This window comes from Brachyistius frenatus, unplaced genomic scaffold (assembly GCF_029030835.1).
Source record: "Brachyistius frenatus isolate BFR_SWC_R1_liver_20210118 unplaced genomic scaffold, ASM2903083v1 Contig_5, whole genome shotgun sequence".
NCBI classification, from domain to species: Eukaryota; Metazoa; Chordata; class Actinopteri; family Embiotocidae; genus Brachyistius; species Brachyistius frenatus.
In genome coordinates, this window is record NW_027210604.1 from 394,344 (window position 1) to 410,283 (window position 15,940).

Genomic DNA, 15,940 nt, shown 5'->3' on the forward strand with positions numbered 1-15,940 from the left:
TTTTCGCCTATGATATTTTTTGCATCAATGGAATTTATGTATTTAAATCCATCTATATTTCTTTATTTTTATTTGTTTTTCTGCTGTCCTATTATTTCCACATTGCTACCTTTTCTGTACGCAATAATGAGTATTTGTCTACACTGTTTGGAAATGTACATCTTGTTCAATAAAGTTCTTATTCTTAAAAAAAAAAAAAAAAAGTAACTTAATATCCACTATTAACCGTGTACTGAAATCAAAATACCATTACAATAGCAAATGAACCAACAAAAATTAAAAACAACATTTGTTTTATTTTTATTCATATACATTTTTTCAATTTACAGTTATGGATTTGCAGGTCCTCTCCCATCCGCCAGGGGGTGCTGCGAACACCCAGTTTATGTTATGGCCTGTATTTCTCTGTTTTCTAGCTGCCAGGGGCCTGAACCCGCTGCTTCCTGCCGAATGAGTGTCTCTTTAACCAGTCAAAGGCCCAAATTCAAAGACTCTCACAGACTTTGAGGCGCGTTCCCGTTAAATCCGCGAGAGTTCAGAGCAGATCCACTGCCAGATCATCGAGTCTGTCAGGGCGCCCTCTGGCGGACGTTCTGAGCCCTTTAAGCACCCGCATTTTCTGCAGACTTTTGCAGAGGGTGAAAAACACAGCATGATTTTCTGTAGTACTAGAACCCCGTATTCCTCTTATTATTCCCGTCATGTTCCCCCTTTTTTTTTTTTTTTTTTTAATTAAGATATCATTTACAAATAATAAAAGAGACAGTCAGTTACTGCAGTTTACGTCCGAGTGTTTACACGCTTCCAAAATATTTCACAACCGACCTGATTTTCACACGTTAAATGACGCAAACCTTTCAACTGAAGTCGACTTCCTGCAGATTGGACGTTTACGAAACGCATCGGAAACAAAAACGTCGACGAAAAATGGAAGTGCAAGGCAACACATTTTTATTTCAAAGGCCTAATTGGCGTTAAGGTACAGCATATTAAATATCGTTAGTCCAGAGACAGTCATCGCAGAATAACATACCATTCTTTTTCTTTACATGATACATTCAGGCTGACTTTAAATGACATATTTTTCTTTTACATATTGTTAATGTGGTGCTAACATTAAAAGGCTGTTTACTGAGGGTCTTGTTTTTTTTTTTTAACTGCAGGAAGATCACCCCCCTCCCTCCCTCCCTCCCTCCCTCCCACCATCAAACTCTGAGTCCATTTTGTCTCCTGACACCAAATTAAGACACTTTCATCGCCGCTGTTTTAATAATTTGATTCCAGCGGTTTTTACCTGTAAGTTACTGAGTGACTCCGTGTTAGTGTTGTGATAGTTCCTCCGAAGAGCTGTATAACAGAATAATATATTTTTACATCCCTGCACATAATGTTATATTTCAATAAATATAATAAATAAAAAGTACAAATATCTGAATAGTATGGAACCAGATCGTTATCAAAGACATTTTTTTTTTTTTTTTTTTATGTCAGTAATACATTTTCAAACTCAAATCCTGGATCCAAAACGACGTGACTTCAGTGGATGGACACTTTTGAGGGCAAATAACACGACTTTGAGTGATGTTTCTTTTAGCTTTTGTAAAAAAAAAAAAAAAAAAAACAGTATAACCGCTGTGATCGGCTTCAGAAAGAAGTGACAGGCCCCGTCTGCACCGTGAGGAGACAGAAAAACAAGCCGAGCCTCTCTTTGCCCCGCAACCATTTCAGATCCACGTTTACATTCTGTTGGTTTTTTTTTCCTCGTTGGCAGCAGCTCTCCCACGTTCGGTCCGGAGAGATCGTTTAGTCTTGAGCACTCTGACAAAGTGTTAGTGTCGTGAATATTGACGGACTCCTCCTTTTTTTTTTTTTTTTAATATCCCTTTACTGCAGTTCGTCCTTCAGTAATTGACTTTCCCGGGAACCTGCACATTCACTCCGCTGTAGTCCACCATGTACATGGGCCACTGCTGCAAAGGGAAGCGGCGGGGGAGGGGGAGGGGGGGGGGGTGACAAGAGAGGTGATGTCAGTAGAGAGACAGTCATAACTGGAGGGGTGGGGGGGGGGCAGCAAAAGGCTTTCATTACCACAGAGATGTTGTTGACCTCGCCTCAAAACCACATTAAGTACGGTAGTTGCAGTCGAAACACACAGTCGTGTTCTTCAGTTCGAGGCGCTTCATCAACCACGTTTGAACTATGAAATCTGGCCTCGTTATGTTTGGCCTTCAAAAAAACAAGTGAGTTACTAGTTTTGGACAGAAGTTACAGACTCAATAGGCGGAGCTTAACCTCGGCTGCGCTGACACAGTTCACCGACGTCGTGCGTTTCATCATTTCCCGTGGTGAGGAACAACGACAACAACAACGACGACGACGACGAAAAAGACGCCTAACTTAACGTACCATCACTGGAATCTGATTGGTCGATAAGCCCAGGTCCGAGGAGGCGGGTACTCGGCTGCTCTCCTGGACTCTCTTGCGCTTTCGTCGGTTGGTGGAGGCGTCTGTTCCCGCTGCAGACACACAAACGGAGCACATGTTGTTGTTGTTGTTGTTTTTTTAATGCAACAGGACGCTCTAACTTCCACAAAACACAAAAAAAGGAAGTTTACCGACACCGACCTGTGTTACAAGCCTGGCTGCAGATTTCTGCAAAAGGCCTGTGTGGGACAGAAAAAAAGCTGGGTCATTGTTTTTCAGAGGTGCAATCACAACATATATATATATATATATATATATTTTTTGTTTGACTCTTACAAAACAAGGAAGTGATTTGCATTAGCTGGCTGCACACATTTCGTACCTTAAATATATAAAGAAAAAGAGAATTTTGCATGATTTAAGCTCCTGCCTCCATTCTTTCATCACAGCTTAACTGCTTCACCGTCAAAATATTGTTCACTATTTCATGTTATTTACATTTTGCAGTGGGAGATTTATTCTTTGACATCTCAAAAGCTGGATTTAAATCCACAGCGTAAATAAACCATAATGAGCTTAACCACCTAGAAGCAAAGACCCCCCCCCCCCCACCACCACCACCACCATGCCCCTTTTTTAAATTCCCACTGAAATACACAAGAGTGCTGACAGGCCAACGGGGCTGCTGAATATTCAGGCGTCTGCGCACTCACTGGAGCTGGCTCTTGATGTTGAATGTTACTTTATCGGCGGCTTGGAGGATTTTCTCCAGGCACACGATGTCGTAGGTGTTCGGGTTGCGGAAGGGGATGTCGTCCGGAAGGCCGCCGACGTCGACGGACTCCGGACTGCCGCGGATCAGCTTGTACGGGACCACGACGGAGCGGTCCAGGCCCAGAGCCTCACCTATAAACACACACACACACACACACACACACACACACACACACACACACACACACACACACACACACACACAAAAACTCACATTAAACACACATTTACATATAAAAGTCAACTGTTGGCTGTAAATTCAAATATTTTTTATTTTTTGTATTTACTTATTACTGTAGAGAAGAGCACGTTTTAATCTGCCTGAGGTGAATGTGTGAAGTCTCTTATTACAAGGTGGAGTATTTAAGAGTGTGATGTCGCCCCGGAGCGTATTCATGTAAATAACGTGGGGACGCAACTATGAGTACGATATTAATCACATGGAGAAGTGCTGAAGGACAGTGACGTACTTTTCTTTGATTTCTAACATTTAATTCTGTTTTCATCGGCCGACTTTTATTCACTTTGCGTAAGCTGTCACAGAAATGTGAAATTTGGTGGTTTTATTTTGGCGGAGTCCACAATGTGCATGACCGTTTCCTGTTGTGCGTAACGGCCAATCGAAGAAGACGGAGGGATGATTGATTGATTGATTTCATAGGTTTTGTAAGAAAAAAAAAAGAGCAACAAGACAACTCTGTCACATGATCGCAGGTTCGTGAAATTTGATCATTTGTATAATTGATATGATATGAAACTGCTTCCTGCTCCATTAGTGGTCAGGTTTCATTGATTTAAAAATAGAGGCTGCACATATTTAGATGGAAGTTGTTAGGTTTTTTTTTTTGGCTCCCAGTCAGTCAGACAAGTGTTTGCTGCCGATTTGAAAATAAGATTTACTCATAAAAATGTCACCTCGGCCTCGACACACTGCCGTCGGTAGAGAGCAAATGAAGAGAAAATATATGTCATATACGTCAGGGCAAAGTAGTGGTTTGATAAGAATAAAAAAAAATATCACGATCACGAGTAAAATGTGAAGCAGTTGAATCAACATAATAAATTCAATAATTCTCTTTTTAACGCCAAAATACTCAAAACTTCCTCCCGGAAAATCGTCAGTTCGTTGATGCATAACTTTATTATTAACATCATAAATCATTTTAGACGGCAGAAACGTATTTCAACTACAAATCAATTCTGCTTCAGGCGTTATAATGTTTATTTCAACAGTTGTTTTCTGCTCTGAGGAGAAAGGCAGACTGGATGTTACTCATCTGACCAAACATCAAACATTCATAGAGAGAAAACCTAACAACAGATCTGTTTGAGTGGTTCTTGTATGTTTTTTTTAAATTTTAAACTCAGAAGAAACTTCTCAGATTCAGTGTCGAAAAACTCCCAAAACACCTGCGAGGCGATTTACCATATTTCTTGTTGAACAGTTCCTTGACTTGCTCTCGGAGGACGACTTTCTCCCCCATGCGGTTAATGTCATCATCATCTGTCAGAGGAAGAGACGCCGTCAGTGTCGACATTCAAAACTCGGCGACAGAAAAAGCCTCGTCTCCTATAGAAAACATTCCCTCCTCACCACTGATCGAAGCGTAGGCCTTCTTTAGTAAAGTGACTCGTCGAGGTGCTGGTAAAAAAAAAGAAAAAAAAGAAGAAGAAAAAATATATTAATCTCAATATGACATGGTATTACTTCTAGCTATCCGCGCGAGACGATGGTTAACGAAATCCGATTTTATGATGAGAAATGAGATTCTGGTTCTCACCTGGTTTTGGAATAAGTCCTTGAAATGGTCTGAAAAACAACATACGAGCAGGTGTTATTTAAAAAGTCACTTTTAAGGATTGAAAACAGAATAAAAAAAAATTTAAATGTTGTGAAAAGAAATTCCAGTTATGTAACGTTGTTTAATGAAGCAGTAATTAATTTCCAATAAGAAAAAGCTGTGCAAAATTAGCTGCTTTCTATCGTCCACTGGTCAACGACGTATTCAAGACTGTCGGCGTCTGATCTTATAGAAATAAAAATAAAAAGAGAATTTTTAAATTGTTAAAACTTTCAATACATTTAAAATTATTAAAATCACAGAAAACGTTTCACTTTGCACCCTGAGAGCTTTCAGGTTCTTGTCACTAGTTGATGACACAGATGCTTTTCTCCCCGGTGCAGATCATTTATTCTTTACAAATCAACCAATTTGATTCTGTGATTTAGGAAAACTGTGTGTTACTGACAGGAAACGTCTGGTAAAGTGATCACGTGACCGGGGGAGGGACGGAGGGGGGGGGGGGCGGAGGGGGGGCTGTTTCCTCACCTGGTGATGGTGAAGCTGATCTTGTCGGCGACCGCCAGGATCCTCTCCAGGTTCTGGGAGCCGAAGGTGCAGGGCTTCCTGAAGGGGATGCCGGGGGGGAGGCCCTCGATGATGACCGAGTCGGGGTTGTTCTTGATCCTCTTGTAAGGCACTTGGACCGGGTACTTGATGCCCAATGCCTCCCCGTACTTCCTGTTGAACAGGTCCTGGACCTGCTCTCGCAGCGTGTTGGCCAGGTCGATCCGGGACAGCTTGGACTCCAGACACTCTGGAAGGCGGCGGGACAGTAGTTTAGTAGTAGTTTAAGAAGCGAGGGCGATAAATGTCCATAAACAAAGAGGATTTTGAAGGTGAAACGTTGGAAGATGAACGCACCTGAGAATCCGGGTCTCTTGGATATAGCCGCAGTGTCCTCCGCTGCCGGCGTCGCGTCCTTGGCGTCCAGCTCTTTGAAGAAAAAAAAAAAAAAACATCTTAAAAGGTTAAACTTTTGCTTTTGTGAGATTTTCTGAATCCAACAAACGTTAAGGAGACGCTTCTCGTTGCTTTGTCACGAATACATTTATTACAACAACAACAAAAAAAGAAGGACAGACAGCTGCAGGAAATCCCTGCAAGGATTTTATTTATTTTTTCTCCTTTGGAAGAGCTGCTTTAAAAATAGCGCTTGAACTGGATTCGACCTCCTAATTTCAACCTGGCGGAGGACGGTACAAACAACATCTTTAAAGCTACATTATGAGCTGCCAGATGGTAGATGGGTTTTTGTTGTTGTTTTTTTTGCACAGTCTGCAAAGACTGTAAGTCATCTTTCAAAGCTTTTAAATATTACAATGCGTGGAGTGACTGCACGTTTCACATCCGCCTCTATCGTCATCCCTTCTCGAACTCGGGAAGAGTGACTGACTGAAAATAATTACAGATTCATTATCTTGCAAAGTGGCTTTAAATTCGGTGCACGTTTTTTTTCCCCCGAACAAAAACGCTTTTGTGTATATCCGCCTATATTTGAACAAAACAAAGCCTTCCCATCTTCCCGATGGAGACAAATCTGATAATATTTAGTCGGTTAATGACATTTCATGGTTTGATTCCAAACATCTCCAAAAAAATAAAAAAAAATAACAGACGTACCTGAATCACAGACGGGGATGGAAGGCATCTCTTGTTTTATTGGCTCAGTTAGAAGCTCCGGCCTGAAGACAAGCAAAAATAAAAAAAAATAAAGGAACAAGTGAGTAAAACCGTAAATTAAAATGAAAGTGTAATAAAGTAATATAAGTGATGCGACACTTTCTTTACTCACCGTTTGATAACAAACTGGATCTGACCGCTCACGGCCAGGATCTTGCGCAGCTTGGCCGCTCCGAAGCAGTTGGGCCTTCGGAGGGAGATTCCCTCCGGCAGCCCCGTGACGTACAGATCCTCCGGGTACATCTGGAACTTGGAGTACGGCACCTTGGCTGGTTCGGGAAGACCCAGAGCTTCGGCTGAGGAGGAGGAGGAGGAGGAGGAGGAGGAGGAGGAGGAGGAGGAGGAGGAGGAGGAAGAGGAGGAGATCATCGACGGATTTAATTTAAACCTTTTTTTTTTTTTTTTTTTTTTAAAGGATCATTCTAGTTTATAATTTGGATCTTAATAATTGGGTTTGGTCTTATGAGTGATAATAACTGTGATTGCTGGGATCCGGCTACACGGCAACTAAATAGAAGTTAAGAGAATCAGACTGGTTTTGAATAAACTTCTGTGTTCGCCAAACTTAATGGAAATAAATAAAAAATGTAAACTGTGATGACGGCGGTAAACACCCATCCAGACCGACCTCCTGGACCGTGTTACATGTTGTAGCTGTGCAAAGACAATTTTCCAATACGCAACATGATGTATATACAACATTACACCGTGATACTGTGACCTGACGTGAGCCGCTGCAGCCGTACGGCTCGGCGGTAATCCCCTGAACATACCGCCATTATTTCACCACTTCCACCTGTGCCGTGACACATTTAATGCCTCTGCTTTCACTCCGATGTGAAATGAAGATTTCTCACCCCCCCCCCCCCACCAAAACCCATCCTCAACGCTGAACTGATTTATTCTGATGTGTTGAATTATTAAAAAAACTTAAATGTTACAATATTAATATTCAAATAGACTTTAAAAGCTTCAACTTTTAGAGTGCTGTGCTTTGGTTGAGGGTGTGTGTATACAGTGTGTGTGTGTGTGTGTGTGTGTGTGTGTGTGTGTGTGTGTGTGTGTGTGTGTGTGTGTGTGTGTGTGTGTGTGTGTGTGTGTGTGTGTGTGTGTGTGTGTGTGTGTGTGTGTGTGTGTGGAGAGATCAAAGCCGCGCTGCAAAGTTAATGGAGCCCGGCGTTAACTTCCCGCCCTCCACGCGAGCGAGGACGAAGGCTCCACCGCTACAGGTAGCTTACCGTACTTGATGCTGAAGAGGCTCTCCGCTTGTCTCCGCAGCTGAAGAATCATTTCGCCGATGTCCTCCACCAGACTCCCCGCTGGAAATGAAAAACGAAAAGAAAAAAAGAAAAAAAACACGTCGGCAACCGGAGCGAGAGTAGAGAATTACGAGTGCGAGGTCGTGGAGGGCTTTCGCCACCCTGCGAAACATTACCACGTCTCCACTCGCCAGCTTTCATTTTGATAAATCTGAGCTGCCCCCTCTACGCTGACCTGATAATGACAAACCGACCGGGTCGTTACCGGGTCGGGACGCGGCGCATTAATCAGCGGAGAACAGAACAAATGGATGCGAGAAAGCAAGAGGTGGGGGAAGAAAAAAAAAAAGGATCTTAAAAAAAACACACACACAAAAAAAGGGTCAAATATTTCTTCAGGTGGGCGAAACATTTGCAGCTGTTCTTGTTTCACCTCTGAGGAGGTTAAATTCCTTCACGCAGCGAGAGTGACAGACGAGAGTCGGCCCACCGTACCTTCAGAGGATCTTCTGATGCTCTGGGAAGCAGCGCCGGGTGACAGAGCTTCAGCTGCAAGAGGCAAGGCACACATGAGCAGAGGGCAGACGGCAACACACAGCTGCCTTAAAACAATTCATTCAAAAAGATCAGCTCTATTATTCAAATGTCCCTCCAGGAGGGTTTTTTTCTGTAATTGTCGCGATCAAAAATGCAAAATTTTAGCGGCGGATTTTTCCCCCCAAAAGGTTTTTTGTGGGAAAATTGCAGGAATCTTTTTTTTTTGTTTGTTTTTTTTTTTTTGGGGGGGGGGGTATCACTGCCTGGTAAACAATGATATTTAATAAATTCCTGTGATAATAATCATGCTGTACATAGTTTCTTTCATCTTTTATTGAGCTTCAATAACCACGGGGGCTCAAAGTTACAACAATTAAAAACACGACATTTGTGAAGCCCTTCGTCTAAAAGCACAAAATAACAGGTGCAACACGACGCTGATAGTTTCACCGTTATCGTGTATCATCTTTTCAGCGGATTAGTATCGCGACAGCGCGATCACGCTGAATTATTGCTCCGCGAAGGCTGTAAATTAACGACTCGGCTGTCAAAAGTTTTACAACGGCGAAGTGTTTCCTCTGACGTGGTGCAATAAAAAGTGAAATACAGCTCAAAATCCGCCGAGCGTCCGTTTTCCTGACTTTACACGCGGCCCTCTAATAAGGCCCTCTCATTTTGGTTCTGGAGCTGCGTCAGACATGTTTAGAGACATTCGGGTGTAGTTCGGCAGTAATAAGCGTCGTATTAGATCGTGTGTCTTTGTTGCAGGAGGAAGAGGGTGCAAACATCAACACTGGAAAAAAAATTTAAAAAAATAAATCCAGAAACCCGACCGCCGTGCGTGATTGATTTCATTGTAAAGCTGCAGAGAAAGCTTTCGCGTGTGCAGTGGAGCTCCTGGTTTAAACATTTTGATCAAGCACTCGAGCTTCCTTCTGGGTAATTGAGAGTAAAATTGCAGCTTTGTATAAGTGGCGTCACTTAAGTTAGACGCAAATTTAAAAAAAAAAAAAACACACAAAAAAAAAATCCCAACAACAACCTGTAAATGACTTAATGAAGTGTGTTGTTTGGAATTACAATCTGCCACCATGGCAGACCCTCTTATACGCAATCTTCTGCTGTACTGTGTTATACCTTAATTACACTTAATTTAAAAAGGTCTGTCGGCCCACAGCGTGACAGGATCCCTACTTTAAGTCGACTCGTAATCTATGCAAATGGAGGCATTTGAATACTTCATCACAGGTCATTTGTCTTTGAATTATACTTGATGTGTCGTTTGCTGCACTTACCTTCATTTGCTTTCCTTTAGTGGTCATTTGTGAAAGAAAAGAAAACTTAAACAAAGCACAATCGAATCAACAAAATAAAAACAAAAACGCCTCCTGAAGGCATCGTTTGCTTAAAAAAACAAAACAACCAAGATCACTTTGAGTAGACTCTTCCATCTCTGTGGCACTTCCTCATTTATATGTCAGTTTAATTTATAAAAAAAAAAAAACTAATTCAGACAATGTTGTTCATGGTGCAGGAACTTTCTGGATCTGTTAAACTTTAATGGGTCAGTTCACTAAAATTTGAGATTAAAGATTTCTGACATCATCACTTTGAAAGGATCTTTTTCTTTGTAGTGTTTCCAGCGTTTAAAAAAAAGAGAAAAATTAAATCCTGTATTTTTTTCACTTTTTCTGAGAAATCGTCTGCATCCAACCTGGCGAATGTTTTGTGGATTTTCCAGAGTAATGAGGAACGTGTTAAGAGAAAGGCAAGCTGCTTTAAAAAAAAAAAAAAAAAAAAAAAAGTAATCTTTACAGCAGCACGAACTGAATAACCTCCTCCATTATACTGCAGCAGAAAAACAAATAAATCTGCATGTGTATGTTTGCAATTTAAGTGAATGAAGCCGACCGCATTTTAATGGCACCTGATGAACGAGGCGGTTCAGAAGCGTCTACTCAAGATGTTCTTGGTCAGCTTACTCTACGGTTTAATGGAGAGAAAGAGCTCTATTTGGGGCAGGAGAGGTGGGGGGGGTGGGGTGGGGTGGGGTGGGGGAGTCTCAACGGGACCTTCTCTAATACAATAACTAACTATTTATTGTTGTGGGCAGCAGCGCTAGACGGGGACACGTAACTCAACATCTGCAAACGTGCGCCGTGCGTTGGCCCGGATCACCGAAACGTTCCGGTTTGTGCTCCCGATGGTTAAAAGGTGAGTCGGTGAGTCGGCTGATGCATGGCGCCTTTCACAGGTGAGAGCTGGTCCGGGTAGGACTGGAGGGATAGAGCAGCTACAGTCGGGGTCAGAGTCAGAGGAGGTGGTGGTGGTGGTGGTGGTGGTGGGTGGGGGGGTCTTTAGGAGCTTATAGGGGGGGGTGTGGCTACTTGTGACTAGGGAGGGAGGGGGGGAGGAAGTGGAAGATAAAAGTATCAGAGAAAAGTGATTTCATACGTGCTTGCGGATTATTTAGCGCCCTAAAAACAGGCCTGAGTGTGAAGCGGCGGGCCGGGCGGCACCGAGGCGTCGGCAGTCGGGAGAGGGCGGGGGTTGAAGGCGGAGGGGCGGTTACCTGCGTGGTTTTCCATCGGGTGGTGCGGAGCCGGGGGAGCCGGGGCAGCGGAGGAGGGGGCGGCGGGAGCGGAGGGCGAGGAGGTTGTGGCCGGACGCGGTGCGGCGGGCTCGGCCACAGGCTCGGTGGGCTCCTCCGCATTCGTGCCGGCGTCTAGAGAAGCAAACATTGTTGTTTTTTTTTGGGCAGGTTTTAATCTGCTGAACAATAAAACACAAGACTACACCACCGGCCTGTCAATCAAATAGACACGCCCCCAAAAACACATCTTTTTGAGGCAAATTTTTCGAATTGATGGTGGGATTATTTTCAGATGGACCTCCAGAAAACTGACTTTAGCTAACAACACCGAGATAACTCGTAGTGGAAATGTATTGACTGAGTATTTCATGAGAGAAGTTGAATGGGAGTCTATGGAGCCGGAGGCTTTTTGGAGCCGACCTCTAGTGGCACTCGGTGGTATTGCAGCTTAAGGCGTTTCCGCATCGGCCTCATTTTCCAGACTCGGAAGCAACGAACAATTCTATATCCAGTCTTTGATCTGGAACAAACTCCCAGAAACCTTCAGGTCTACTGCAACATCCTCGTCCTTTAAATCAAGCTTAAAGACGTTTCTATTCGCTGCAGCCTTTCACCCAACCGGAAGCTGCATTTTTAAAGTGTTCAAAGTTGGACTCGCATGAGTAAAGGGAGAGAAATGGAGGAAGAGGTGTTGAAGTCTGAAACACGATGTGCCGGTGAGATTTTGGTGTCGTGCCACCGTGTCACAGACCTGCGGTTCGCCTGTATGGACGTCGTGTTTGTGTTTTTAGCCGCGAACAAATCACTGCTAATGTGCGCTGTCTTACCCGGCACGGTGACTTGAATGATTTCCCCGTCTGGAGGCTCTGTTTTAATCCTTCTCAAAGGAATGCAGTCTCCCGAAGGACCTGCGGGGATTGAACAGTTCGTTCAGTGCTTTATGGCCTGTGTTGAACAGTCTGGAATGTGTGTCGGAGCTGATCGGACCGCAAAACACGACAGGAAGATAAACTTTCAAGGATGGTTACGACTCCTAGTTAAATCGTGTTAGTTTGAGCGGTGAAATATCACAGAAAGTTGCGTTTATGAGCACGTGTACCTGCTTCACAGTCAGCCAGGGGACTCACACAAGCACTTGTTGATCTGTGAGGTAAAATAAAAGGCAGGTTGGTGATCAGCAAACTGCAAAAAAACAAATCATTAAACATCTTTGTTTTCTGGCATTACTTAAGATCAGATGGCTAATTTGAGCCTGTGGAATAGGAAATACAATGGTTGTCTTTAAAATAAGATAAGGTAAGAAAAGATAGATAAACTAAGCTAAAACAAGAAACGACTTTATTAATCCCGCTGCGGGGAAATTTAGTCGTCACAGCAGTTTAAGAATTAAAGTACACAAAGAAAAAAAATACAAATACAAATACGCCTAAAATAAATATACAATACAATTAAAAATATATATAAATTAATGATATATAAATAATTATAATAACAAAATAAGATTTGCTAAATTATGTTGACTAATGCCTGAAGTTAAGTTCCTACAAATGTTAACAGATGATCTGCTGGGTGGTAATAGTTCATAAAATATGTATCTATGGTAATGGTTAATAAAGTATCTATCTATCTATCTATCTATCTATCTATCTATCTATCTATCTATCTATCTATCTATCTATCTATCTATCTATCTATCTATCTATCTATCTATCTATCTATCTATCTATATGGTAATGGTTAATAAAGTATCTATCTATCGATCTATGTTAATGGTTAATAAAGTATCTATCTATCTATCTATGTTAATGGTTAATAAAGTATCTATCTATCTATCTATCTATGTTAATGGTTAATAAAGTATCTATCTATCTATGTTAATGGTTAATAAAGTATCTATCTATGTTAATGGTTAATAAAGTATCTATCTATCTATCTATGGTAATGGTTAATAAAGTATTTATCTATCTATCTATGTTAATGGTTAATAAAGTATCTATCTATCTATGTTAATGGTTAATAAAGTATCTATCTATCTATCTATGGTAATGGTTAATAAAGTGTAACTGTCCTCTTTAATCTGCAGTCACATGTTAAAAGCTCTACCACAGGACACACAGAAAATAAGGCCAAACCCAAAAATATAAATGAAGGTCTGCTGCCAGAATAAAGCTCATCAGAGGTTAGTATTTCTACAAGTTTTGCCAGTTATTGAAGGAACACAACTTGGCAGCGCGCCGCCGTCTCAACATTTCCACATCGTAAACAAAGTCGGCAGGGGTAATGCCGAGCTCGGTGCGTGGGCTGTGCTCCCGACCTGCTGCTGTGAGGATTGCTGACCAGCTCGGCTGCGGTGGGCGGGAAGCTCAGATTGTCGGGGAAGCCGTCTTCAGGCGTGGAGCCGAGGTCATGCTTGCCCTCCTCCCTCGCAATCTTGCCAGCAGCTTCAACAAACAAGACACGGGAGATAAAACAAACACGGCATCCCATTAGCCGAGAAAACATCTGTGGGGTGTAAATATATAAATAAAAGACTCGACAGAGCGTTTTTCTTTTCTTTCTGTTAGCCAGTTACTGTAATTAATGGTCAAGACCTAGATAATTATGGTACGGCTAAATGCCTGAGCGAAGTTCCTCACAAAGCACACATGGAAAGCTACCAAAATAATTACAATTTTACCCAAAAGTCTCCTTTGAAAAGATGGAGCTCATTCTTTAGTTTAATAGATTTTTCTCTCCCTTTTTCTCGCATTACGCATGGAATAATGATAATAATAGAAAAACCAAATGAATCAGGTTCTTACCGGTGAAAATCCTTTCATCAAACATTCTGAAACATAAGAAGAAAAAAACAGACTGTTAGTTCAAATTGTGAGTCGGACGCTGTACATGAGGAGGAAAACATCACTAATCACACATCTTAAAACACATTAAACAATCAGACGTGTAAATGATGCAATCGAGTCTTTTCTTTGTTATCAATGATTGAAAATAACTGTGGATGTGATGTACTGACACCAACTCCTGCTGTTATTATAATTCATCTTTGGACACAACTAGTTCTTTAGGTCGAGGTTTATTTACACCTGTTTGTACTACTTTTTTTTTTTTAAATAGATAATAATAATATATATAAACTGGGTTTTTTACTTTTCATCCAGAATTATTAATGAAGTCGAATGTTGCGTTTCGGACCAAAGTACAGCCGTTGGAGTTGAATCATTTTAGGCGTCTTTTTGTGGAAGTCGGCGTTTTTGCATGGACTTAGTATGTATTCGCTCCGCGGGAATAATTCGCTCTGCGTTTGGTCCGAAAACGCCGTAACAGTCACCACACACGACTTCAGGCAAAATATTTTTCGATGAATCTGAGGGTGGTGCGAACAGAAAAAAATAAATAAAAAAAAAAAAGTGTAAAAGGTTTCATCCTTCCTTAGCTCTACATTTTAAAGCACGCTATTATCCTCAAAGGTGGCGTGTCGACACGATAACGCGAAAGAAAATGGCTGGCGATGATCTCTGCGTGGGCGGCAACTGTCGCCTCACGGCGATTAGGTTCGCGGCTCGAACCTCCCCGTGCGGAGTTTGAATGTTCTCCGGCTTCTTTCTACGTCCAAAGTCAGGTTTCTGAAACTGCCTGTAGGCGTGACTGAGGGCGCGAACACTCGGGGTTGTTTCCGTCCGTCTCTCTCTCTCTGTGTGTGTGTTGGCCCTGTGATGGACTGCCGACCTTGTCCAGGGTCGCACCCCTCCCACCCCTGTTCAGGCTACAGCGTGTATGGATGATGGAGGGATGGATAATCTATATATTACTCTAACAACAAATTTCAAACAAAAATAAGGTCCAAGACACCGAAAATAATCCAAACAACCCGTGTATCCAAAACCCGACATATCTTCTGCCTCTGTGTGCCATTGAGCTCCGTTCAAATATTAAAAACACATCAGTGAGCCGCACTCTTTCACATGTTCCTTCATTACCATGAGCACACACACACTGGAGTTTATTTTGAGTCGATCCCACACACACACACACACACACACACACACACACACACACACACACACACACACACACACACACACACACACACACACACACACACACACACACACACACACACACACACACACACACCGTCCTGCTGCCACAAACTCAGTAGAGCAACAAACGTGTTTTAATCTGCAGCTGAAAATAGTCCCGACCAATGCACCATTTACTCCCGTTTGAGTTACATTCACTGGAGCCCATCTGCTTGAGGAGGCTTTTCTAAAATGGAAACTACTGCCTTCATGACCCGTTTTTAAATATTTACATATTCATCGATGTGAACCAATAGACTCGGCGCTGGAAGCTGCAGACGGGGTTAGAAAGTCAGGACGTATTGAAAGGAGGAATAACACACTGTTGGTTTTGGTTTTCTCACAGGATTTTTGTTTTTTTGAACCATCAGCATGCTTTGGTGTTTTCTAAATATTCTATGAATGCATTAAGTAACCTGATGGGAACTGAATTATTTTTTTACATATCTTTTCATGAATTTAAGTGCTGGATGAGTGGAAACTTTATAGTTGGTAAAACGAGATAATAAAAAAAAAAAAAAATCAATGTAGCACCAAAAACACGAGGAGAATTTTATTTTCAAGAATTTTTGAATTAGCAATCGACAAAATGCATCCATCCATTAGTGACCAACTACTGTACATCATCTTCCCTCAAGCTGCACCTGTATTATGGTTTTTAAAAAAAAGACACTCGATGAGGTTTTCACCATCAAACAAACGCTGATCGATTTGACTATAAATTTGAAACCGAACCACTTATGACATGGA

At 42.0% G+C, this 15,940-nt stretch overlaps 1 protein-coding gene across 2 annotated transcripts in view; it reads right to left on the minus strand.

The window, feature by feature from the left end:
* Positions 1–1,407: 1,407 nt before the first annotated feature.
* The window catches only part of gtf2ird1 (GTF2I repeat domain containing 1), a 30,333-nt gene continuing 15,800 nt past the window's right edge, over positions 1,408–15,940 (minus strand). For both annotated transcript variants that reach the window (XM_069716092.1, XM_069716099.1), the window contains exons 10-27: positions 13,913–13,938; positions 13,426–13,552; positions 12,211–12,254; positions 11,939–12,019; positions 11,091–11,243; positions 8,477–8,530; positions 7,961–8,041; positions 6,835–7,018; positions 6,663–6,724; positions 5,904–5,975; positions 5,529–5,796; positions 4,980–5,008; positions 4,793–4,840; positions 4,625–4,702; positions 3,138–3,330; positions 2,626–2,663; positions 2,407–2,516; positions 1,408–1,970 (exon numbers count right to left, since the gene is read on the minus strand). In XM_069716092.1, the coding sequence (XP_069572193.1) occupies positions 1,902–1,970; positions 2,407–2,516; positions 2,626–2,663; positions 3,138–3,330; positions 4,625–4,702; positions 4,793–4,840; positions 4,980–5,008; positions 5,529–5,796; positions 5,904–5,975; positions 6,663–6,724; positions 6,835–7,018; positions 7,961–8,041; positions 8,477–8,530; positions 11,091–11,243; positions 11,939–12,019; positions 12,211–12,254; positions 13,426–13,552; positions 13,913–13,938 (1,717 nt within the window). In that variant the 3' untranslated portion in view covers positions 1,408–1,901. The remainder of the gene's footprint in view (positions 1,971–2,406; positions 2,517–2,625; positions 2,664–3,137; positions 3,331–4,624; positions 4,703–4,792; positions 4,841–4,979; positions 5,009–5,528; positions 5,797–5,903; positions 5,976–6,662; positions 6,725–6,834; positions 7,019–7,960; positions 8,042–8,476; positions 8,531–11,090; positions 11,244–11,938; positions 12,020–12,210; positions 12,255–13,425; positions 13,553–13,912; positions 13,939–15,940) is intronic.